The sequence below is a fragment of the Eptatretus burgeri genome, chromosome 5 (assembly GCF_056783735.1).
Source record: "Eptatretus burgeri isolate ZD-2024b chromosome 5, Ebu_testis_v1, whole genome shotgun sequence".
NCBI classification, from domain to species: domain Eukaryota; kingdom Metazoa; phylum Chordata; class Myxini; order Myxiniformes; family Myxinidae; genus Eptatretus; species Eptatretus burgeri.
This window is the reverse complement of record NC_140965.1, coordinates 91,328,896-91,355,868: the sequence shown is the minus strand read 5'-3', so window position 1 is coordinate 91,355,868 and position 26,973 is coordinate 91,328,896. Positions and strand designations below refer to the sequence as shown.

General features: G+C 36.9%; 1 protein-coding gene across 1 annotated transcript in view; it reads right to left on the bottom strand.

The window, feature by feature from the left end:
* Positions 1-26,973, bottom strand: part of GABPA (GA binding protein transcription factor subunit alpha) — an 80,787-nt gene that overhangs the window by 6,593 nt on the left and 47,221 nt on the right. The window contains exon 10 of the mRNA XM_085882854.1: positions 4,515-4,707. Within this exon, the coding sequence (XP_085738980.1) occupies positions 4,515-4,707 (193 nt within the window). The remainder of the gene's footprint in view (positions 1-4,514; positions 4,708-26,973) is intronic.

Here is a 26,973-nt window from a genome sequence, read left to right as displayed (position 1 = left end):
AGCGAAAATTTGCAACTGCCATCGTCCAAGTCTGCATACATGGTAAAAATTTATGACGTCAGAAGTCACATGGTTTGGCGGCCATCTTGGATAGAAAAACAGACCTTACCCGATTTACACGAAACTTCACAAACTTGTTAGAGTCCACAACAGGAAGCAGAATTTAAATTTATGATGTCATAGGTCACATGGTTCATCAGCCATCTTGAATTGAAAATTAATGAATTTTAAAAATCTTCTTCTCCAGAACGGCTGGACAGATTGAGGCAAAACTTTACACCTATATTCCCCATGAGGTCCTTCAAATTTGTTAATTTCTTATTGATCGGTCACATGGTTTGGTGGCCATCTTGAATTTACCGTAAAACTTTCAAACATCTTCTCCAGAACGGCAGGTCTGATCAAGGGGAAACTTCACACACGTATTGCTCCCGAGTAGTGAATATAAGTTTGTTAATTTCTAATTGATACGTCAGATGGTTTGGCAGCCATGTTGGATTTAAGAAAAATATTAAATAATGTTTTCTCTGGAACTGCTTAATCTATCAAAGTGAAAATTTGCAACTGTCATCTTCCATGATGTCTGCATACATGGTAAAAATTATGACGTCACAAGTCACATGGTTTGGTGGCCATCTTGGACAGAAAAAAGCACCTTTTCCGATTAACATGAAACTTCACAGACATGGTCCACTACACAGTAGGAAGCAGAATGTAAATTTTTGATGTCATAGGTCACATGGTTCGTCAGCCATCTTGGATTGAAAATTAATAATTTTAAATGTCTTCTTTGAAACGGCTGAACAGATCGAGGCGAAATTCCACATGTATGACCGCCTCTTCCTGCTGAACAAAAAGTTCTCCCCCGCTTTTAATGTACGACACCGTTTGGCAGCCATATTGGATTGAAGGGAAAATATTAATTAATGTTTACTCTGGAACTGCAACATCAATACATGTGAAACTTCAGAGAGATGATGCAGCAGACATTCAGAATGAAGTGTTTAAATTTCAACTCAATCAGCCCCATGTTTTGGATTGAAGGATAAATATTAATTAATGTTTACTCTGGAACCGCTGCTTCAATATATGCGACACTTCACAATTATAAGCGAGCCGACATGTGAAACGCAGTTTTAAAATTTCAATCCGATCGGCCACACGGTTTGGCAGCCAGAATTATTTAATTTTTTGAATCTGAGAACTTTTAGATTTGTTTTCTTTTCCAAGAAGGCTCACTTGGCTGCACCTGGATGCGTTTGAGGGTACAGGAATAGCAATTCAATTGATACCGACAATGTCCCCAGGAAAAAGGGAGAACTGCATACGGAATAAATAGATTGAACACTTTGTGCTACCCGGTTCGTAACTCGTCAGTCTCACGCTGTATCGAAGCAGGGCTGTATTTGTATCACCATTAAATAATGTTTTATCTGGAACCACTTATCCTATCGAAGCGATACTTTGTGACTGTCATCTCCAGAAAGTCTCACGTTGTATGAAAGGCGGATGTCTGGGTACCCAGTCATCACTGCCAGCAGTTATAAAGTGGCAGTTCTAGTTATTATTATAATTTATCTCCCTCTCCCATTTCATCTCCACCTTCCCCTTCCTCCTCTTGCTATGTTTCATTCAGCTTGCATGCAGCTTGTTTACCACCCATGTATCCTCCTCACCCTCTCCATGATCCCAATTTCTACTCTGCTGTTGGGGTTTCTCCCTTTCCATTTTGTTCCCTTCCACGAGCCTCGATCATGGATGCGGAAAAAAATAAATAAAAAAAAATCCCCAATAGCTTCCGTTTCCTTACAGTGAATGTCATCTGCCAATTATTTAGCTGTGCAATGAGTGTGCCTTGCCTTTCCTAAATCTGATCACCCCATTCTTTGGAAGCTATGCACTTTCCCCTCCAAGATTTATGTTATCTTCAAATTTTGAAAGTATAATCTTTACCCCACAATTGAAATTAATGATATGAATACAAAATGAGAGTGATCCTCGTACTGATCGCTGAGGTACTACACCACTTTCAACTTCTCCAAGTGACATCCTCCCACTGATGACCAATCTTTACTTCCCATTTCTAATCTCGTTCTCAATTCAGTTTGGACCTCAACTGATGACTCCACAAGCCCTAACCTTACCGAACAGCCTCTTATATAATGTGCTGCCTCACCTTCACTACAGAGAATATTTTTTTACTGATCTTTCCTCAAGATCTACCAACACCGTTCTCACTCAACAAACATTATTATTATTATTTTTTTTTTTCCTCAGGTGAAGTAGAAATGTGTTAAAAAAACAAAACAAAGAAACACACGTACACACACATGGGATATGCTTACATGTTTTGTAAGCATACAAACCGTGCTTCCCCATTGTCTCGGGTTGCTCACCTGCATTTGATTTTTCATTTACGGATGCTTTCCAACAGTTGTGATTTTTCCCAGTGTACTGGCTTCAATGTCCGTCGGCACACAAAAGTACCGTGCTTCGCCATTGTATTGGGTCACTCGCCTGCATTTTTTTGTTCATTTATGTATTTATTTTCATTTGTGGATGCTTTCCAACGGTTCTGTGATGCCCCCACCCCCGCCCCCCCCCGCCGCCACCTCCCAATCCCTGGTGTGTCGGCTTCGATGTCCATTGGCATGCAAAATTTCACCTTTCTCCGTCATCTTTAATCAGTCAGTCAGTGAATCAGTGGTTAGAAAGAGCTTTATATATTAGTGTGTGTAATATATATATATATATATATATATATATATATATATATATATATATATATATATATATATATATATATATATATATATATATATATATATATATATATATATATATATATATATAATACAGTCAACCCCCGCTATATTATATATATATATATATAATACAGTCAACCCCCGCTTTATCGCGGTTCACCTATCGCTCCCCCGGTTCGTCGCGGGTTTTCCCTTGGAACGTAACTATTTTTTTCTGCGGATTCCCCCGGTACATCGCGGTAATAATATATAAAATATAAATTATTCAAGCAATAAATTATAACGCGTGGTGCTCGGCCAGTCACACAACGCATGAGACAAAGTTTCGCTTGTGAACTTTGAATATTTTCTACGTTTTTTCTCCAAGCCCCACGATGCCGCCCAAACGCCCTGCACCTTCTTAGGCTTCTGGCAAGGAACTGAAGCGCCAGAGGAAGGTCCTGACGCTCCAGGAGAAGGTTAAGGTGCTCGATATATGCTTCGGGAAGGAAAAAGGTTTGCCGCCGTTGGACGAGCACTGCTCGTACCCAGCACCTCAAAACCGACCAGACTCGATGAGTCGATCTCCAGCACCTCAAACCCAATCACTGCCAAACCGACTAGACCAGACGAGTCGATTTTTTGGGGGGAGGCGCCCATTCATCGCGGATTTTCACTTAGCGCGGGGAGGTTTGGAATATAACCCCCGCGAGAAACGGGGGATTACTGTGTATATATATATATATATATATATATATATATATATATATATATATATATATATATATATATATATATAAATATATAATATAATATATATAATATAATATATATATATATATATATATATATATATATATATATATATATATATATATATATATAATATAATATATATATATATATATAATATAATATATATATATTATAATATATATATATATATATAATATATATATATATATATATATATAATATAATATATATATATATATAATATATATATATATATATATATATATATATATATATATATATATATATATATATATATATATATATATATATATATATATACATATATACATATATATACATACATACATATGTGCACTAAACACGGATATCCAGTGCTGTTCTCATCCTGTTGGCATTTTGAAATCAAATTGTTTTTTTATTCTATTTTTTTGTGGGGCCTAAAACACTTCCCTGCACCCATGAAGGAATGGGGTCAGGGATCATTTAATACTACCTTTCATATAGCTACCAAGGTTTCAGCACTATAATGATTAAAAAAAAAAATCCCCCTAAAAACATTTTGCCCTACAACAATCCCCGGCACTCACTGATCCATCCATCCATCCATTGGGACCATATTCTGTGCAGAGCATTGGTGCTGCTTAAGCAGTTTCGTTGGCTATTGGGCACAATCCTGGACGGGTCGCCACTCCGACACAGTATACCAGCATGCTGGCACTCATTTTGCCGACCTCGGAAGGATGACAGGCCGAGTGAACCCCACTTGGTATTAATTCAACAGCCGAGCAGGATTTGAACTCAGGACCCGAGGATCCAAAGCCCACGCCCATAACCATTAAGCAAACACCAGGCATGTCCTCTGATGAACTCACTAATGAAATTACTCCCTGATGAACCTCTGACAGTTTGACGAAGATCCGTTTGGCCATGTCTGAGAAAAATGGCAACACAGACAGATACAAACATCTCATGGTATAGATATAGAGGACAAGTAGAGGATGCAATGCTTACCGCAATGCTCGACTCAGTTTCTCATAGTTCATGGTTGGCTTATTTTTTCGCTGACCCCAACGCTGTGCCACCAATTCCGGTTGGTTAAGGCGGAATTCTCCACGCTCACCAACCCATGCAATGGCGTCTCTTGCATCACGATCAGTGAGCAGCTCCAACAAGAATTGCCAAAGCTGAATCTGCCCGTTGTTGCCTAGAGTGTGAATAAAAGAACAACTTGACACTGATGGGTTATTTATATGGCATTCCTCGCTATACAAACTGGAGGCGTTCCACAAAAGTAGGGTGTATAGAAAAAATATTCTCCCCATTAACAGTGTTATAAATCGAAGATGCGTTCCTGGGGGGGCTGATGTTCGGACACACACATAACATAACTTAACCTAACCTGACTAAATACAAATGACAACAACTCGGTAAATTAATACAGAACATCACTAAATGTATAATTAAATGAATACCCACCAGAGCTACATCATGAGAAGAAAAATAAACGAATCCAGTACTGTACAATACTCAATCAGAGGAGAAGAGATTGCGTATTGAGGCCTGGAGATGTGTGGGTCGGGAATGAAAGTAATAGAATGGTGAGACCTCTTACCACAAGTGCTTGATGGAGTAGATACTGGTTGTTTTCCACTCATATCGTTGGGTTTGGGGGAAAGTTTGATGAAAATTACTCACAAAAGTTACTTCGTACGATTTGATTATGACACCAAAAGTGCAGTGTGACATCTATATATTACTAAAACTCTCATCGTGTATGTATGTATGTATGTATGTATGTATGTATGTATGTATGTATGTATGTATGTATGTTCCCGAAATACAGCCAAAACAGTACACGAAAGCGCAAAAATTTTCGGCCCACCTTACTCACCATTCGCCTGCAGTATCAAGTTTCGTTCAAATCGGGCAACGATAAAATTATTAAAAAATCAATTCCCGATTCAGTCAAGTACTCTTCGGGAGAATTTGATCAATACAAACAACCTCAGCAGTATAGTTCGCTGGAGCTATCTTTTTTTTTTTCTTAAAATAATTTTTTTCATCAACCTCTGTCACAACGGGAACCCAACGTGTTCACGGGTCGTCGAGTGTAAATGAAAAACAAAGCAGGAACGACAACGTGCAGATTAAAAAATAAACTAGAAGGGCACTTTTCAACTTCATGATGTCACCAGAATATGCCTCCATCCACACATATCATTGTTATACTTGTACTAGATTTGATTTAAATCCCTGAACCCAGGTTCAAAATATTAAATATTATGGTTGCCGGACATCATGCGTCCAATCAGGTTGGAATTTAAAACATACATTCCCCATGATTACGAGATCATAATTGTGATGTTTCACGTCAAATTGATAAAGCGGTTCAAGAGATTGATCAGATAAAGCGTTCGACGTATGCAATGACGTCATAATGAAGCCACTTATGGCATCCCAACAAAAATAAATAAATAAAAACTCGTTTCCCATAGGGAGTACTTGACATGACAAGTTTCAATTTTTTTTTTTTTTTTTTTACATGGAGCGGTTTCAGAGATGCAAAGGTCCCAAGTTTTTCGTTTTTTTCCAACATGGAAGCCACACCACGTGACCTACGATTACATAATTTACCATTAAAACATTTGACATGAGTTGTCGCACATATGGTGAAAATTGTGTCAATCAGATAAGCAGTTGCAGAGAAAATTAGCATGGACAGACGTACGTACAGACAACCCGAAAACATAATGCCTCCGGTGACTGTCAGCAGAGGCATAAAAACCTGGAGTACTGCATTATATTCACAGCCCTCACTTTACAATGGAATAATCCCCTTCTGTTCTCAGTCACAGCAGACGTTCCCATGTCAAGTGTACACATTTTTAAGCGAAATTTTGACACATCGTCTCAGATTTCACTCTTTTTTGTGCAAGTGTTTGTATCCACGATAAAACATTGTATCAATTTTCAGACCTGGGGGCCCATTTTAGGCCCCCCACAAATTTGGGTGCCTCCAGTTGACCCACAATCTTCCAGTGGCCATATCACAGGTTCTAGTGGTCCGATTTGGATGATCTTGGTATCAAAATGCTCGTAAAAGCGAGATCTTTCAAATCGCGTAAAGTAAAATAACTCCGAAAGAGTGATTCAAAGAGTTATAGTTTGGGGCGCCCTTTGACCTTGGCCCCGCTCCCCAGCCAAACCGATGGTCCCGATTTTTTTCGTGTGAGAATACCCCTTCATATACTCCAACACCTCAGCATAAATGAAAATGGGATCTCAATGGGTTCAAGTACGATGATGGTTTTATTGTTCGGGGTCCACATATCACCAATTCTTGATTCGACATTGGGCGACATTTGCCGTCATCGTTCCAATGACGTCACCTGCTGGCAGCGACTATGTCTGAAATTGACAATCATCATCTCTGGACTATTATATATATATATATATATATATATATATATATATTGTTACGGTGGTGGAAATTCACAGAACACCATTCAGGTTCCCCAGAGATCAGTTATTTCGATAAATACTTCTTTTAGGTTAGATTCCCCCACCGATGTATAACGGGGCTTGTTTGTGTGCCGGGGTGTGAATCTTTGAGGTAGCCGTTATTCTTTTCTATCTTTTATTTTCAACAATGCTACCAACTCCACAACACCGCCATCTTCTCGACAGCGCCATCAACATCACGACACCATCACGCCCTCCTCAGCAACAGCGGCAAAATGCCGTTGTCGCAGACACGCCGCGCCGCATTGGAGGCTACATTCCACCGTCGGTGTGCAAACAAGCCACAAAGCGGCTGATTTGCATATTCGGATCAAGATGAGCTCTGCCTCGGAAAGGACTGGCCAATCAGAACGTCCGTGTGCAAACAGCCGTGAAACGGCTGATTTGCATATTCGGATCAAAATGGGCTCTGCCTCGGAAAAAGCCAGCCAATCCGAAATGGGGTTTCCACCAGGGGTGAAAGGGCAGAGGTGAAAGTAGGCGGAGCCAGCCTCGGGTGAAGGTTCGAAGGGCAGGCACCTCAACCCGATAAAAAGGGCGGAGTCTCGTCCCAAGAGCCAGTTGGAGTTGAGCACCAAGAGCCAGTTGAGTTGGAGTTGAGCACCAAGAGCCAGTTGGAGTTGGACTTGGTGAGGAGCGTCAGGAGTTGGGCGGGATCGAGACGCAACGGCAGAAGGAAGGAGTTTGGAGTCGCTGAAGAGAAAGGCGCATCGAAGCTGCGTCGCGGTCCGGGCAAACGGCTGAGAGCTTCGAGCGGCGCTGAGGAGTGAACGGGCCCTAAAAGAGCATCAACTCTGAGAGCAAGGTCTGTTCGCTCCTCTGAAGCGTCGTCGGCCAGGCCCGATCGACCAGGCCGCGGGGAAGGCCAAGCGACCGAGTAAAGCCGCCCGCCAAGCTGCTCAAGCGACTGGTGCATTTTGCGACGCCCCAGGTGGAACAGACACGAGTCGCCGACGTGAAGACCGCCGAATCGCAACCAAGGGGCAGCCAGGTAACCAGCCTGGTCTCTTGGAGTCCTTCGGTCATCCCGGCTCTGAGTACCATTAAAGGCTCACGAGCCCTATTTCTTTTCCTTGGGTTTTGTGTGAAAGTCTGTGGCGCCTTGTCTCATTAAGTAGAATTGCTGGTTAAGTGCATGATTGCGTGTTCATTATTGCATAGACCTCGGCTGTAGGCTTTTTGCTCGTGTCTTGTCCACATCCCCCACCCCCTTTGATTACGTGCTTACTGTGAATAAATGCCCCATTGTTTGAATGTCAACCTGCTCGTTGCATCATTTTCTGGCATAGACTGCTACGGCGCGCTCGGGATGTTAACTGGCTATTAAGGCCGATAAAAGTGATAATCTGGTCCGACGGAACTTTGCGATTTAAAACCGCTCGGCAAAACGCACACGGGACGAGCACACCTAATGGCTCGTTCCGTACAAGTTCCCGTCGAGGTATAAACTCTCCGTATTTCTGTCCGCGCGAATAGATAGGTATATCGACAATTCGGCGATTAACCCTGTAGCGCGTGGACAGAATAATTGACAAGTTTATGGTGCGTTAAAAGGCACCCGTAGATAGTTTCCGGGGTTGTCCGGAAAGCTACGAATGGATTCTGGCCTTCGGCAGGCGCGCGACCACATTTGGCTGAAGCGGTCGTGCGAACGCCAACGCAAATCTGCAACAATATGTGTATATATATATATATATATATATATATATATATATATATATATATATATATATATATATATATATATATATATATATATATATATTGTTACAAATTGGCTGGTTCGGACAGCCATGAACAACCGCTTAAGGCCCAACCGCAGTCGCGCATCCGCCGAAACCCGGAATTCAGTCGTAGCTTCCGGACAACTCCGGAAACCTGCTACGGATGCCTTAACGCACCATAAACTGTCAATATTCTGTTCACGCGGTACAGGGTTAATCGCCGAATCTCGATATACCTAATTATCCGTGTGGACAACAAAGTACCGAGAATTTATACCTCGACAGAACTCGAACGGAAACGAGCCGCGAAGCGCCCTCGTTCCGTGTGCGATGCCGAGCGGTTTTAATCGACAAGTTCCATTGGACCAATTGACCACTTTAATTGGCTTTAATAGCCTGCTAATTTCCCGAACGCGCCATGGAAGTCAATGGGAGGAAATGACGCAACGAGCAGATTGACATTCAAACAATGGGGGCATTTATTTATACTGGAAAGCAATCAATGGGGGAAGGGGACATGACACAAGAAAAGCCTACAGCCGATGTCTATTATATACAGGCACGCACTTAACCAACAATTCTAGTTATGAGGACAAGGCGCAACAGACTTTCATACAAACCCCAGGAAAAGAAACGGGCTCGTGAGCCTTTATTCCAACTCGGAGTCTGGGTGACCAAAGGCTTACAAGAGGCCGGGCAGGTTACCTGACCGGCCCTTGGTTGCGACTAGACGGTCTTCATGTCGGCGACCCCTGTATCTCTGTTCTACCTGGGTCGTCGCGAAACGCGCCAGTCACTTGAACGGCTTGAACAGCTTGGCGGGCAGCTTTCCTCGGTCGCTTGGCCTTCCCCGCGGCCTGGTCGATCGGGCCTGGCCGACGACGCTTCAGAGGAGCGAACGGGCCTTGCTCTCTGAGAGTTGATGCTTTTTTGGCCTGTTCACTACCTCAGCGTCGCTTGACCGTCTCAGGGCCGTACGCCCGGACCACGACGCAGCTGCTCGACTCCAGAGAGGGACGAATATCTCGAATGCCCGCTTCTCCGCGCTGCCACCACCGTCTGCCTTCTCCCCCGAATGCGTGCTCCGTGTGCCTTCCTCTCCCGCGACTGCCCGTCTCCAGAGAGCGATGAATCTGCTGAATAAGCCCCGAACTCGTTCGAGCTCCGCCCTTATATTGGCCAGGGGCGAGCCGCCCTTTGACCTCTCACCTGAGGCCGGGCTCCACCCACTTTTCACCTCCGACCTCTTACCCCTGGTAAACCTCGCTGTGAACCCCATGCTCGACGTCACGGGTTGGCGTAGGGGAAGGCCTCATTTTGATCCGATTATGAAAATCAGCTCGCGCCGCGGCGCACAATGGCGGCTTGAGCAGAGGGAGCATTGTTTGTCGATGATGATGGCGTTCTTGTAGGAGATGATGGCGTTGCGATGTTTATTAAAATAAAGACAGAGAAAGAATAACGGCGACCTCAAAGATTCGCAGCCCGGCACACGGATAATCCCCTTTACACATCGGTGGGGATTCTAACCTGAAACACTTGCTTATCGAAATAACTGATCTTCAGGGAACCTGAATGGTGTTTTGTTAATTTCCACATCTGCAAAAAATATATATATATATATATATATATATATATATATATATATATATATATATATATATATATATTGCATCATTTGCGAATAATTATTCTGCCTATTGTGTCTATTGATTTTAAAGTGTACCTTTTTTGTATAACCATCATCGAATTAAGTTATAAATCGGATAATCTCAGTTTTTGCATATTTTGCAGTAAGTATGGCGACTGAAGATCGAAAGGAGTTCCGAAAATATTGTTGCAATCCGTTCAGCTGCCATAAAACGAAACAACGAAAAGATCTTCGCAATGTGTCAAATGATATAAAATGACCGTTTTTACAGCCATTTTTCCCTGCTGTGCAGGGGTTTGGCTTTTTCTTGAGGCAATGTTTTATGGCCGGATGCCCTTCCTGACGCCAACCCTGGTCGCCTCTTACGACACACAGGGATATGGTACACCTATTCTAACCGGGGCATACACCGGGACCAGTACACTGGCACTCATTTCGCCGACCTCGGAAGGATGACAGGCTGAGTCAACCCCCTGGTGTTAATTCAGCAGCCAACGGGGCTTGAACTCAGGACCCTGGGATCCCAAGCCACCACCCTAACCACTAAGCCAACAACAGGCTTAATGTGTCAAATGATATGTAGATGAAATTTTCTTCAAAGGTGAAAAAAAGATGACAGACTTTGTACTTCGTGCAGAAAAAAAAAAACTCAGTTGTCACCAGAGCGTATTTAAGAATCATCTTCGACCAGTTCGAACTTATCATCAGAAGGTACTATCGAAGGCATTGCAGAATCTATTTCGACAGATGAGGACGAGGAGGTTTTTGAGCGAGAAGCAGAAGTTGACCTATTAAACCAGTCGTTATCGATGATAGGCGAAAGCCCATTCGACAAACGAAAAGAGGAAAGGAACCCAGGGTACGTTCCTGAAAAGCGAAGTAAAGTGGAAGATTCTGTGCGAAAGAAATTAGAACTAGTTGCTGGACCAAGCACTGCGGAGAAAACACAAAATACAGCGTCAAAATGTGATGAAAACTGCATGCCAGAGGTGATCAAAAGTCTGAAAGAAAAATACATTGTTTCGAGCCGTTCAGAGCAAATATGTATACTGACAATATTTGCAAGGAATATGAGCATCAGAGGGATGATGAGTGAATTCAGTTGCTCCCAAAGAATGGCTGTGCAAGCCAAAAATTTAGAGAAAGAAAATGGTATGCTATAGGCTCCAAATCCCAAACAGGGTAAAATATTGCCTGACAAAGTGAAATCCGCCGTAACCGAATTTTACCAAAGTGATGAAGTCAGCCGAATAATGCCGGGAAAAGGACTGTGTGGTGGTCAGGAATGAACAAGGAAAAGACAAAATTCAAAAGCGCCTGGTAGTAAACAATCTCAAGGAACTGTTTCAGAAATTCAAAGAGAAGAACCCTGGCTTGAAAGTTGGATTCGTGAAGTTTGCCATGCTCCGTCCCTCGGAGTGTGTCCTGGCCGGTTCAGGCGGTACACACAGTGTATGTGTATGTACGATACATCAAAATGTGAAACTCATGATGTTTGGTTCCAAAATGCCACAGATAGCCAAACTTCCTAGCTATCATCATGTGATAGCACGCATAGTTTGTAACCCAGCCCAACCGGCATGTTATTTCAGATCTTGTGAAAGTTGCCCATCAATTGAAGACTTCAAAACCGAGCTATTGAGTGCTTATGAACTAGAGGATATTGGTGAAATTCAGTTTAAACGGTGGACATCCACCGACAGATCTGAACTGAGCTCCATGGTCCTGCCTTTGGAAGAATTCATTAATCAATTCTGTGAACGCGCGGTGAAATTAGTGCGACACGACTATTGCCAAGGCCCAATCTCAGTTTCTGAAAAATAAGAAAGACGAAATTGGTGAAGGAGAATTTGTCATTATTGGAGACTTCTCAGAGAACTATTCGTTTGTCTGGATGCGGCCCAAGGATTCCATTGGAACTGCTCTTAAGCGACAATTCACCCCTGGGTTTATTATTTCAAATCGGACGATGGCAAATTAAACCACGATTCGTTCACGATTATATCAGAATGCAATACTCACGACGTTGTCTCAGTCCACCTCTTCCAAAGAATGCTCATTGAACACTTGAAATCTAGCTTTGGAATTGTAAAGAAACTTTACTATTTCTCAGACGGTTGCGCTGGCCAATATAAAAATTGCAAAGCCTTCATAAGCCTATGTCGTCACAAATCAGAGTATGGTATTGACGCAGAATGGCATTTTTTTGCCACAAGTCATGGCAAGGGCCCTTCAGATGGCGTGGGAGGTACAGTCAAACGAGAAGCAACACGTGAGAGCCTGCGTAGACCTTACGACAGTCAAATTATTTCTCCAAAAGATGTTTTTGCCTTTATTTGCTGAAAATGGTTTGAATGAAATGAAGTTCGGTTACGGGATCCAAGAGGCGTATGACGAGGAAGAACGAAATCTGGAAGGAAGGTTAAAAACGGCCAAAACCATAGCTGGAACTCAAAAACTTCATGCTTTCATCCCTATTTCTGAAACTGCTCTTCAAGTACGCAAATTCAGCCTTAACGAGGAACACGGTATCGAGTCAGTTATTTTAAAATCTACACCAACTTTTAACAAGAAACTCTCAGGTTATGTCACAGTGCACTGATGGAAAATGGTGGCTTGCCTGCATCATGGAAGCCTTTCAGGACACTCATGAAGTGAAAGTGAATTTTCTTCATCCAAACCGGCCCGCAAATAGTTTCTTTTTTCCTGGCATTGAAGATCACTGCATTTTAGACATTTCTGATATACTTCTTTCCGTAGAACCAAAACTGCTACAGGTAGAACCTACACAATCAGTAAAAAAGAAACACAGCTGTCAAATAAAACATTGGTTGGCACAAAATCTTGACTACAATATGCTGGGAAAAAAAAACTTACTCATACTAGTATCGCTTCCAGTTCCTGCATGTGCATGTGGAAAATGTATGTACAATATACTGATATAGTGTATTGGAAATCTTGTGTTCAAATATTGTGCTATGTATTGTGGCGTATTGTGTGTCCAGCACCCGAGTCCCCGAACAATAAAACCATCATCACAATTGAACCCATTGAGATCCCATTTTCATTTATGCTGAGGTGTTGGAGAAGATGAAGGGGGTATTCTCACACCAAAAAATTGGGACCATCGGTTTGGCTGGGGAGCGGGGGCCCAAGGTCAAAGGGTGCCCAAACTATAACTTTTTGAATTACTGTTTCGGAGTGATTTTACTTCACACGATTCGAAAGATCTCGCTTTTACGAGCATTTTGATACCAAGCTCAGCCAAATCGGACCACGACAACCTGTGATATGGCCTCTGGAAGATTGTGGGGCAGCCAGGGGCACCCAAATTTGGGGAACCATAAAATGGGCCCACAGGTCTAAAAGTTGGTATTTTGAGTTTTTTCACCCAAGTGAATAAATTACCAACATATGGAGAGAAAATGAGGTATTGGTGTCGAGAGGGTGTGTGCACTTGACATGAGTAGGGTGAATATACTGGTTCTAGCTCACTTTTCCCCATGTAAATGAATGGGGGATTTTCAGCGATTCCCTTTTTTTTTCCCTAAAAATAAACCCCCTTTTTATCCATTTTTCCCTGCTGTGCGGGGGTTTGGCTTTTTGTGAGGCAATGTTTTATGGTCGGATGCCCTTCCTGGTCGCCTCTTACAACACAGGGATATGGTACACCTATTCTAACCGGGGTATACACCGGCCCAGTACACTGGTACTCATTTCGCCGACCTCGGATGGATGACAGGCTGAGCCAACCCCCTGGTGTTAATTCAGCAGCTGAGCGGGATTCGAACTCGGGACACTGGGATCCCAAGCCGCCACCCTAACCACTAAGCCAACACCAAGCTTTGTATATATATATATATATATATATATAACCAGGCTATCCCAAGGTATATTTATTTGTCTCCCCTTTTAACCTGGAGGTTGATCAGCTCACTCATTGAACCTAAAAAGATTTGTTCATTCTCAAATTCCTTCAATAGTTTAATTTTCTTTGCACAATAATCCCCATCTAAAATATTGACAAACAAAACATTTGAATCTTTATATTTTTTAAGATACCCCTTTTGTGCCATTACGAAATGATAAACTTCTCTTAATGCTCTTGTTTGACCACCTCCTGAGCCACATATCATTTTGAGATTATAGTAAATTGTTTTTTCATTGTTCAATTGATAACCAAAGTTTTCAGTCCATTCAAGGATATTCATTTTTTTCTTTACATCCTCTAACTTACTAGTTTTTAAATTGATTCGCTTATTTGTTTTATTTACCTTTGTTTTAGTTATTTTTTCAATAAGACTTATTTGATATTTTTCACATTCATTATGTTTTCCATTTATATACCAAGACTGAGATTTTCTCCACTCTTTAGTTTGATTAATACTTGGTTTAACCATTTATATATTGCGAAAAAACGCGGCGGTAGCCCTTAAAAAACCCTAACCCATCTTCCCATCGTTAAAACACAATCTATTCTATTCACTCTATCATACAATATCCATATGGAACACAATCTATTCCATTATCTAAAATAAATCTCTTATCATCAAAGGCTCCTAATGTCTTTTTATTTACTTCTTCACTATATATGTTATGTTTATAACTTCTTATTGTATTCATTTTCCTATATTCTTCTTTCTTATTCATCAAACAATTATAATAATTTCTAAAAGTTATTGATTTCTTTATGACATATTTCTTTATTCCCTTTAACCTCTTATCAATCTGATCACCATACTTATAAGCATATGCCTTTGCTCTCAATCCAATAAACTCACTCATTACTTTTCCACCCAACTCATCCTTAAACTTACCAATAACCTTTTCATTCTTTTTGGAAAATAACTCACTCTTCTTGCTGAAATTACTTGTATCATATACTCCAATATTTTTCTTCATATCTTCATAAACATCATCAGTTTTTATATCTAGGATAAAACTATCAGTGTCCATATACAACAATGAAACATTTTCACCATACTCTTTCTTTAAGTCATTATACAAATAATCATACATCAATATCTTTGATAAATCAAGAACTGCTGTTCCAATATAAATTGGTTTATCCATTACAATACTTTCCTTTTTCATATGAATTGCAGAAAAGTTCTCTGAAAAAACCTCTTCTCTCTCAAAACTTGGTTTATTTATCAATCTCGAAGCTTCTTTCCAAGATGTTGCGAATCTAATGTTTTGCCTGTTTCTAACATTTTCCATAGTCTTTCCAAATACAGCATTATTCATTAATTTATAAAAGTCCCCTTCAAATTTTACTTTTGTATTTGCTCTCATATCTGTATTGAATTGAATATACTTTTTCACCCAAGGACTTTGTTTAAATTTTAAAACTCTATGAATTTTAGCTACTCTCAATCCTTCTCTCAAAAACTGTTTTAAGCTTCTCTGATGCAAAACATATCCCTCTTTATCATAGAATGTTGTTAATAACTTTTCTGTTGACTTACCTTTAATATTAAAACTTTTATGATAATCACTTAACCATTCTTTCTTTGGGGTTTCTTTCTCACATGCAAAAGGAAGATCTTTATGCTTATTATGAAGATCACTCGGGTACCTCAAATCAACTTCAAAATAATAACCTTCTTCTTCGTCATTCAATTCCTCTTGAGAAGAAATAACAATATTCATCAAAGCCTTTTCATAATCCTTTTCTTCCACCCACTCTAATTTACCATAAGGCAGAGATTGAGACATTGCCCATCCATACAAATTATTAGCATCAAAATATATCAAATAATTACTATCTTTTTCACTATCATAATTTGGAAGATATTTATTATTTGCTTTAGCATATCTTCTTGAACATACTTGTGATATTTCACCTCTCTTGGACTTCTCAATCATCAAAAGCATATCAACATCACTGATTAAATCTATATCTTGTTTTGTCATTTTCAACATTGCACTCCAAGCTAAACCAGGAGCTGTGAAATAGTGGGCAGGGTCTAATCCATAACAATTTTTATTATGACAGAGTGATCTAAAAGCTTCAAACACATCAGCTAACAATAAAACATGTTTTTCGATATAAATCATGATATTCTCCAAGGTTCTTTATCTTAAATAATTTCCATATTTCTTGTGCGTGTTTATATTCCTTATCACTTATCTCTTCTTCATAAAGGTTATTATAGAAACTTTCTTTTGATGGAAGTTGTGTTTCTTTAAATCTCATAAATGAATCCATATAATCATAAGGATAAATTCCCTTACTTGTAAGAATTTTCTCCTACTTTGAATTTCATTCCTTGTTTGAATTTCCTCTCTCGTAAGAATTCCTTCTTTAATCAGAATTTCATCTTTAATCAGAATTTCCTCTTTAGTTAGAATTTCATTCATTGTTCGAATTTTCTTTATAATTAGAATTTCATCTTCAGTTAGAATTTCTTCATTAATTAGAGTTTCCTCTTTACTTTGAATTCTCTCTTTAATCTGAATTTCCTCTTTAGTGAGAATTTCCTCTTTTGGAAAGAATGAATTAAGATTTGGAAAAGAGTCCGTGGAGCTTAGATTTGATGCGAGGTAGGCTAGTGGTGTTCCCATAAACTTGTAAGAATCAAGAAACCGAATACGAGTTATAGGTTTTGTGAATATCATTTTTGTAAATGAAATATACTTTTGACTTGTGTTTGTTATGGCAGAAATATTCCCTGGTGTTTTTGAAAGTTCATTTATAAATAGATGTGTATCATAGTTGGCGCTGTTGTGAAGAAAGACTGGAATAAAAGAAGGTAATTTATAATTAAGATTACAACAGGAATGAGCGGGGCCTCTATATTTACCAGTAAGATGACAATGATCCCTAACTTTAGACTCCTTAATTTCCCCCCCACAAATATGACAGATATTGTTCTTTCTAAATTCTAATTTTTCTTCTTTGGTTAATTTCATCGGTTCATTTGTTTCTTTCATTAATTTAGTGAGTCTTATACAATCCTTTTCTAATCGTTTTACAAACTCTTGTGAAGCTTTTTTTCCACGATAATGTTCAAGTTTCTTATACTTTTCTCCAACAGATGATTTGATATAATAACAGAAACCACAAGGAATATGTTTTTGATATTTATTTGTATATGATTCTTTTGGATTAGGAGAAGCAGTATTTATCTTTTTAAGGATACACTCAAAATCAGCGTATATCACAAATGGGTGCATGATAGATTTATTATAATCTTCAAAAGAAATCTTTTCACCAGGTTTAGGCATTGTAATTACAGCTGATTTATGATTACTACAATATTTTGAATGTTGTTCTAATCGTTCTTTTGTATGAAATGAATTAAGACATCGCTTACAAGGATATATTTTGTTTGCTGTTCTGAATACCTGAGAAGAGATTAATCTTGATAAATTATTGATGTATGTGTAATGTGAATTCTTTCCAACACTAAAATATAAAAGATCAATGTGTGTTTCTTCATTTTTATAGTTGTTTGAAATTTTTAATATTTGAACTTTGTTTCTATCCGTTAATCCATATACATTAATAGAAAGATTATTCTTTTTCTCAAATTTAGGAATATCTGTTAGTGGCATTGGGAATTTAAAATCTTTAATGTCCAAGGTATTCTCATATTTCATATATTGTTTTACTCTTTCTGAATTACATTTTGGTGGATGAAAGTGAGCAAGAACAGACTAGAGAAAACATTTATCATTATTCTTAATATTAACAACTGCCTTCTTTAGTTTTATTTCTTTTGGTAATTCAATATAAGAAGAAGCTTTAAGAGGGTTTGATTTTAGAATGTGTATATCTAAAAAGATGATTTTTTTAATATTGAATCCACTTCCTACCACTGTATTATCAACATCCTCCTCTTGTCTTGATAGTTCTTCATAAACCCCACTATTCAAAAAATCTTGAAATGATGTTATAAAATGAAGATCTGTTCTCATATAAGGAGTTTGTTCTTCATCTTGTCTTTTCATATTCATTTTCACTCCCATATAAAACTTTAAAGTTTTCATTTCTTTTAATGTCTTTTTAATAAATTTTTCAACATCGGGTTTCACTATTACAATTGATTCAGCTATTGATGATGGACCGGGTTCTCCAAATTGAAAAATCCTTATTTTTATATGCCCTTTAAATGCCCCATCAGTGTTTTCAATATAATAGTCTCCCTTTACTTTAAACTCATTTTTCTTGTGTTTTTGTGATTGAAGATGTTTATTATAACTACTCTTCAAAACATCCTTTGAACAGATATCACAATGTTTTCTTTCCAACTCAAGAGGAGATATTTTATGAAACATTAAATGTGTGTTTGTTGGTTCGGAGGTGTTTTCTATAATGTTTATATTTGTGATTACAAACATCGCAGTATGTTGTATTCACCATATTTATATAATAAATCTTTGCTTAAACTAAAATTTTCTTGGTGAAAATTTCGTTTATTTTACAGGTGAATCTGTGCTTAAAACCATTTTATCCTCCAACTTTTTCACTTAATAAATACAATGTTTCAAGACACAAAAGACAAGTTTCAATCAATCTCTTCATTTGTTAAAGATACTGAGAAATATGTCAAGGATGTAAAATTGAACAAAGATAAATATAACAACTATTGGATAAAAACTATTATGGTAAATAATATGAGTTCTTCAATTTCCTTCAGTGGAAGGGCTTTTAGTATACCTGGTAGAACATCAATTAAAGTATCTCTAACAAAAGTTTCTCCTCTCCTTCTAGTAATATATTCAAAACTAGAAAAAGCAATGAAACAAGAAAAAGTATCAAAAAACAAAAATCTTATGGATGAAGCTTTAGAAAGAAAAGTAAGACCATCTGTAATATGCAAGGAGAAATTTGTATTTTTTTCAACAACCCTAAAGATGTAAATCCTGATGAAATAAAGGATGTTAATATATCAGGTGAAATGACATTTCGTTCAATAGTAATTAACGATCATTTTAAAATTACCTTTAATATAAAAAATGTTGTCGTTGAATCTGATAATGAAAAAAAGTATATCGATATCGATGGTAATATACAACTGAAAGTATAGATGAATTTCAGTTTAAGTAAAGTTTTACTTTATAAATATGCTAGACTTTCCTGATTCTCCATATGACAAATTTGAGAATTGTCCTGCGTGTGAAAGACGGGGATTAAACACAGAGTCAAAAGCCTATAAACAATGTATATTCTGTGATTATCTTCTAATTAATGATAATAAAAAATATAAAAAGGAAAATAATTCTTTTAGATTTACACCAAAAATGAATTACTTTACAAGATTGATTAGAGAAATGAATGTAAAGTATGAGGGTGATAACACACCTTTCCTTACAAGGGAAGAAACTGAACGTATAAGAGAAATGTTCAAAGGATTGTTGTTGTATATTATTCATGGATGTAATTTTCAGGGAAATATCAACACAAGATATTGTATAAATAAAATAATGGATTATCTTGAAATTAAACCTGAACTTAGGATAAAATATAGAGTTTCTAAAAAAGCCAATAATAGATTAAATAACCTGTTTTTCAAATATATAAATGAATGATTTTTTACCTATTTGGGAAAATAAGATAAAATTTAACAACCATAAAAATCTCCCAAATTCATTAAGATCTCATAGTTGGTTCAAGTGGATGTGGAAAAACCTGCTTACTTTTAAAAATGCTCCTCACTCCCAACTTTTTAGATTATGATAATTTAATAATTTTCACAAAGTCGAGTTTTCAACCAGAGTATCAACTACTCTCACAAGGTTTTAATGCTGGTCTTCAAAAAGAAGATATAATCGGTTTATTTAAACGCCAAAAAAACCTAAATGATTATAACATTGAAGATATAATTCAACTATTTTGTGATACACAGAGATGTAAAAAGAAATCAAATCCTATAACTTGTATTCTTAGTGATAATACGGATGATATACCGTCTCCCCAAGATTTGGATAAATCAAAAAAGAACCTCGTTATCTTTGATGATTGTGTTGATGAGAGAAACCAAACGGTAATGGACAGCTACTACACAAGAGGGAGACATTCTTCTTGTAATTGTATTTATCTTAGTCAATCGTACTTTCAACTTCCTCGTCGTTCCATCAGAAACAATGCTAATACTTTTATTTTATTCAAGTTAAATTCAATAGATATCAATAATTTTTGGAGAGATAATTGTTCTACATTATGTAGCAAAAAGAAATTTGAGGATTACATGAAGCACACGACTGAAAAATATAAATATATTGTTGTGAAACAAGATGAGATATTAAGGGATATATTTTTTGTTTTATAAACAATTACATATATAAATGACAACTATTATTATAAATCTTGTGGGTAAATCTGCTTCTGGAAAAAACTTTCATAAATCAAGGTTCTTGTGTAGTACAAATGAGAATATTGTAAATTTACTTAAAAAACACCCCGTGATACGCATTGTATCAACAACAACTAGAGCAATAAGACCTGGAGAAGTAAAAGGTGAAGATTATCACTATATTTCAGTGGAGGAACATATGCGATTGAGGAATGAAGGTCAAATGTTTGAGGAGGTTTCTCTTGGTACAACAAAATATTCACATTGTAAGAGTGAGTTAAGGAAACTAAAATCTGGTGGTGTTGGGATATTAGAAACTAATCCAGAAGGAACGAGACAAATTATGAAACATCTGAGTGGAGTGAAGATTTTATCATTCGGTTTTGATGTTGATGAAGAAACTCAACGCAAACGTATGAAAAGCAGAGATGCAACTATTAGTGAAGAAGAAATTACAACTCGCATTAATGTCAATAAAGAATTTGATGAAATATTCAAAGAAAAGGATTTATTTGAACACATCTACTTGAATGATGAAGAAAAGGAAAATTTCCCTGTTGATCTTTACAATTCATTAAATGATATTTTACAATAAATAAATGGATGCAAAAGAAAGAGCAAGAAGATTTAAGGAACATCAAGAGTTGGTTTCAAAAGTTGTAAAACAATAGGAAGACATAAAGAAGAAACGCAGACAGAAACTATCGGGCGAAGAAGCATTTGAAAGAAAACAAGAGAAATTTTTTAAACCACTTTTAAAAACTTCCCAAGAAAAAATGAAAGATGTTTCCACAGTTCCCACAGTAGAATATACTCCCAGAAAGCTTCAAATGTTAAAAGATTTCAGTCAAATGATGGAGGAAGAATTAGAGCATATTGGAGAATTAGAATATCATGATGAAGAATTATTTCAACAACTGGAAGAGATTAATCAACCCCCTGATTATATTGTGAATGCTGTTCAAAACAATGAATATTCAGCAGATTCAAAAACCAAAGCAGGACTCATTCCAACAGAACAACCAGCAATATTTCATCTTGTTCAAGAAAAGGTATTGATATTTAATGATGAATTAAGGTTCTTGGGTTCTGCTCAACCCCCTGTTAAACTAACTCCGAGATTAATGTTTCTTCTCACAAAAGATGGAAGACAAGGTTCAACTGTGAGGGATGAATCAAAGTATATTGATAAACCATTGGAGATGGAAAATAATGATGATAGAGTAAATATTGATCTGCTGAACACTCTAAATTATAAGGTTATTCTTTCTGGTAAAAGTAGGAAGAATGAGGAGAAACACATTATTCAGGCTTTAGGTATCCTTGGTTCAGGTGTTAGTTTTCTTCCAAATGACCCATCGCAATTAGTTAATAGAGTGTTGTTGTTGTGAGGCAGTAAGAAGGCTGGAAATAACAATTGTTTTAATGAAGCATCAGCCATTTTAGACCAGTTGATGAACATGAAAATAATTAATAAATCTCAATATAAAGACATTTTATCTCATATTAAATAAGATGAGAAGCACAATCCTTAGTTTCAATTTCACAACAAGCGACCACACATCTTCACTCCCATACCCACTACAACTTGACACAACAAAAGAATATGAGGCATCTTTATTGTCCATGGAAACTTATAATACCTTATTTAATATAACTGATAAAAATGACAAGTTTAGTTATAATCCCGGAAGTGGATACAAAACGATAACAGTCTCACCCGGAGCATATGAGATTTCTCAAATATCTTCCGAAATTGCTAGTCTTATGAAAGAACAGGGTGATGAACCAAAAAATATTGTTATAGACATTCAAAAACATACTTCAAAATCAACGATTAAAGTTAAAAATAACTACAAGGTTGATTTCACAATTGATAATTCATTTAGAGAGTTATTGGGTTTCTCCTCAAGAAAGATTGAAACTAATGGGACGTTTTACAGTGATAATGTCATTCAAATATCCTCAGGAATAAATTCGGTGTTAATTCACTGTGATTTGATTGATGGTGCTTATAATGATGGAAAAAAAACAAATACAATATTTTCATTCAGCGCATACTCAACCCCAATTGGTTATAAATTCAATATGGAACCCAAAAATTTGGTTCATCTACCTGTGCCAGGAAAAACCATACACAGAGTAAATTTTAGGATAACCGACCAAGATAATCGTGTGATTTCTTTTAATGGAGAAGTTATATCTATCAGAATTCACCTACGTGAAGTTTTCCAATAAATAAATACGATGGTTATTGTGAGGAAACATGAGTTGGGAAAATATAAAATAATTACAGGGGATGGGATGTTCCTTTCCCCATACTACAAGGGTGAAGGTATGTATCTTGGTAGAGGATACTATAAACCTAAGAGACAAAGGGGTGTTGGACATCAATTTAGAAGAGATGGGATAATTGATACTCTAATGGGTATTGGTTCAACTATTCTTAAACATAAAGATCTAATTGGTTCAACTGCTTCTGCTGTGGGAAATGTCGCAGGTGCTGTAAAGAGCATAAAAGATGCTCAGAAAGAATCTCATAAATTACAAGCAATAAAAGAAATTAAGAAAGGCAAAACTCAGTTGTCCCCCCAAGAACGACAGAAAATAATTCAAATACTTGGATCAGGGTTTCAAAAGTTTTGACATCTTTTTTCCTCAATAAATACAAGTATGGAAGCAATTGATAGTATCTATGATTTGGATGATAGTATTATTATCTCAAACTCCACTAAAAAAGAAGATTACTTCAAGGTAAATGCAATAACTGGAACAGACTGGAATACGAATGGTACAAAAAGTTTTGAAATAAATAATCAACAAACCTATTTGAATCTCTCCGAAAGTTTCTTGTTGTGTAAATTTAAATTCACTAAAGCTGGGAATAACACAAACGCTACACTTGTAAATGATTTCTTCTGGAAAATGTTTGATAGTGTGCGTTTGTATATTGGAACACAAGAAGTTGAAGCGGTTGATTATGTCTCTGCTGTATCTGAAATGATGAAATTTACACTCTATACATTCAGTGATAGAATGGGAAAGGGGTCTGTCGAAGGTTTTATTCCTGATATGTCAACGGGAACAAACACAGACCCTGGATATATTCAAAGGAAAGGAGCGTATAATGATGATACAAAAGCAGAAAATAGTTTTACTGTGGCAGTTCCTCTTAAAGGTATATTTGGATTTTGTGATCATGATAAAGTTCTGTATGGTCTTAAAATTAGATTTCAACTACAAAGGAATGATAATGAAAATCGATTGCTTTTTGGTGTTGCTAGTGCTTTTGGTGATCAGAATAAATTTGTAATTGAGGAAATGAGTTGGTATATCAGTGAATATACTCCTAATCTTAAAACAGAAGAGATGTTGAATCGAAGACTTAACTCAAAGAAACCACTCAGTGTATCATACCTCAAAAGAAGATGTCAACACGTTAAACTCAACCAAACTACTTACACGTGGAATTTGGGTGTTCTGGAAGGAAAGCCACGATATCTGTGGATCATTTTTAAAAAGCCAGATGGTGATACTGCGACTGATAAGAATAATGCATTGAGTGATAATGCTAAGGTGAAACAACTTCGCGTTTCTCTCGATGGACCATTTTATCCACGAGATAGATTGGAAATTAATTGGGAAAAAAATGATTTTGCTGAAGCATACAAGTCTTACCAAAAGGTGTGTGAAAGTAATGGAAATAAACAACCTATTTTGGATATGACAGCATTTAAAAGTTTGTATACAATCTATGCGTTTGACCTGAGCGCACAAAAGGAAACTATAAAGTCTAATCGAGTGGATACTTCCCTATACATTGAAAGAGGAGAGAGTGAAGAAGTTGATACATATTGTTTGCTTTTGGAAGAAACAGAATTGCAGATTAATACAGATAATGGTGTGATGATTAGTCTCACATCATTTTTTGTTAAATAAATGAGTGGCAAAGTACCAACTGGGGTATATGTTAATCAAATCAATCTTCATAAACTATCATCTTGTGTTCAAAATCAAAAGCCTTGTATGATTAACGTTAATACAATTCAGAGAAAAGGAGCAGTAAGAATTGATGTTTTGCTCACAAGAGAACAGGTTAAAATCTTGAATGACACTGGCTCACTTAAAATTAAAATGACAAAACCAATGTTGAAAAAATATTCAATAAGAGAGACGAGTGGAGGATTTCTCCCATTTCTAATTCCTTTATTTGCTGGTTTAAGTGCGGTTGGAGCATTGACGGGTGGTATTTCAACAGCGGTGAAAACTGACAACGAAAGGAAGGCTCAACTCCAGGCTCAAAAAGAATTGGAAAGACATAACAAAGAGTTGGAGAAACAAATTAGTGGAAGTGGTGTAACTGTAGATTTTGCTGAAAAACTTGAAGGTCTGCCTGATAAAGCGAGATTGTTAGTTGGAGATATGCTTTCTTCTATTGCACAAGCAGGTGTAAAATTAACGAAAAGAGGTAATGGATTATATCTTTCTAATAAATAAATGAGCATTGATGAGTGGTTGGAAAAATTTGGAAAGAATACAACATCAAATTTACAACTTGTCAAATATTGTAAGAAATTAAAAATTCATAATGTGGTTATTTGTATGAGAGATGAATTAACAAATGTGCCGAAACATACAAAGAATATTATTATGAACTTAGAAGATAATAATGGGAACGGTTCTCATTGGGTTTGTATTTTTAATAGTCAAGACAAATATTATTTTGATAGTTTTGGTCTTCCACCACCTGTTGAAGTCATAAAATTCTTACAGAATGGTGTTTATCAAACATTTCAAGTCCAAGAATTAAATTCCAAGTGTTGTGGCCAATTATGTCTCTATGTGTTATTTCAACTCAACAAAAATAAAAAATTTTATGATATTATTTTTAATCTAATATAAATGACTTATGTTAGTAAAGATGGTTCTATCTTTGGTGTATCTCAAGAACTGGATATTGATTTATCAAATTATTACACAAAGGCACAGACTGAACGACATAAATATAATATAACCAAAAATATTAACATGAAAAATGCTTATAAATTAAAAAATTATCCAAGCCCGACTGACGCGAATGACTTGGTGAGATTAAGCGATTTATCACAATATATATCCTTAAATAAAACGGCCGTGTATTCCAAAGATACAGAAGTGTTGATATTATCTCCAGGTCATACAGAATTCACAGTTCGAATTAAAATAAATTTTTATAAAGAAGGGCGTATCATTTGTATGAGAATAGAACAATGGGGGTATGATATGAATGATTTAGGGTATAATTGGTCATTTAAAATTAACCTCGAAGACCTGGAACAATTAAATCAGTCTCGTAAGGAAGAATATTATCCACTTGGTATCGAGAATGAGTTTTGTGGCTCCACGATTAGTAAACAACAAATAAAAGAATTTAATAAGGGTAAATATAATAATGGTTTTGCCCTTGTTTATCTCATGAAAACAGAAAAAACAGGATTATATATAATAAGTAAGGAAATACAAAATGATTTAACTATGGGAAGATGGGGAGGTGTTTCGTGTCATAATATTATTCTAACATATATTTCTAATACATAAATGACAGCAAGAAGGCTTCAAGAAAATTATCATTTCTGTGTCCAAGCATACCTTCATGAAAAGGGTATTCGGTATTTTAATAAATATGTTCTACAACATAAGAATGAGGTATTTTCAATAAAAGATTGGTATTATGCTGATGTTGATAAACCGACAACTTTAGATTTAATGAACATGTTAAATAATGAAAAAATTATAAAGTTAAGAAAAGGTCAGGCTCTTTTAGAAATTCAAAAGAAATTTTATTGGTTTCCTGTTGTAAAAAAAATTATTTTGGATACAGGAATAACAAGAAATCCTGATGAATATATGTATAATATTCTATGGGGTGTAAACGATTCAAGGATAGTAAGGGATGAGGAAGGAGTTGAAGAAGAGAGGGAAGAGGAGGAAAAGGAGAAGAGAGAGAAGGAGGAAAAGGAGAAGAGAGAGAGGAGGAGAGAGAGAAGGAGGAGAGGGAGGAAAGAGAGAAGAGAGAGAAGAGAGAGAGAGGGAGGAAAGAGAGAAGAGAGAGGGAGGAGAGGGAGGAAAGAGAGAGAATGAATAAATATCAAAATATGGAAACCAGTGAGATTAAAAAAAGATTGGTGGTATTACAGAAAATAACTCAACCCACCGAGGAAATTGAGGAAATTGAGGAAAACAAAGAATTGACAAGTCTATTTGCAATATTTTCTTCGACTATTGACATCGTC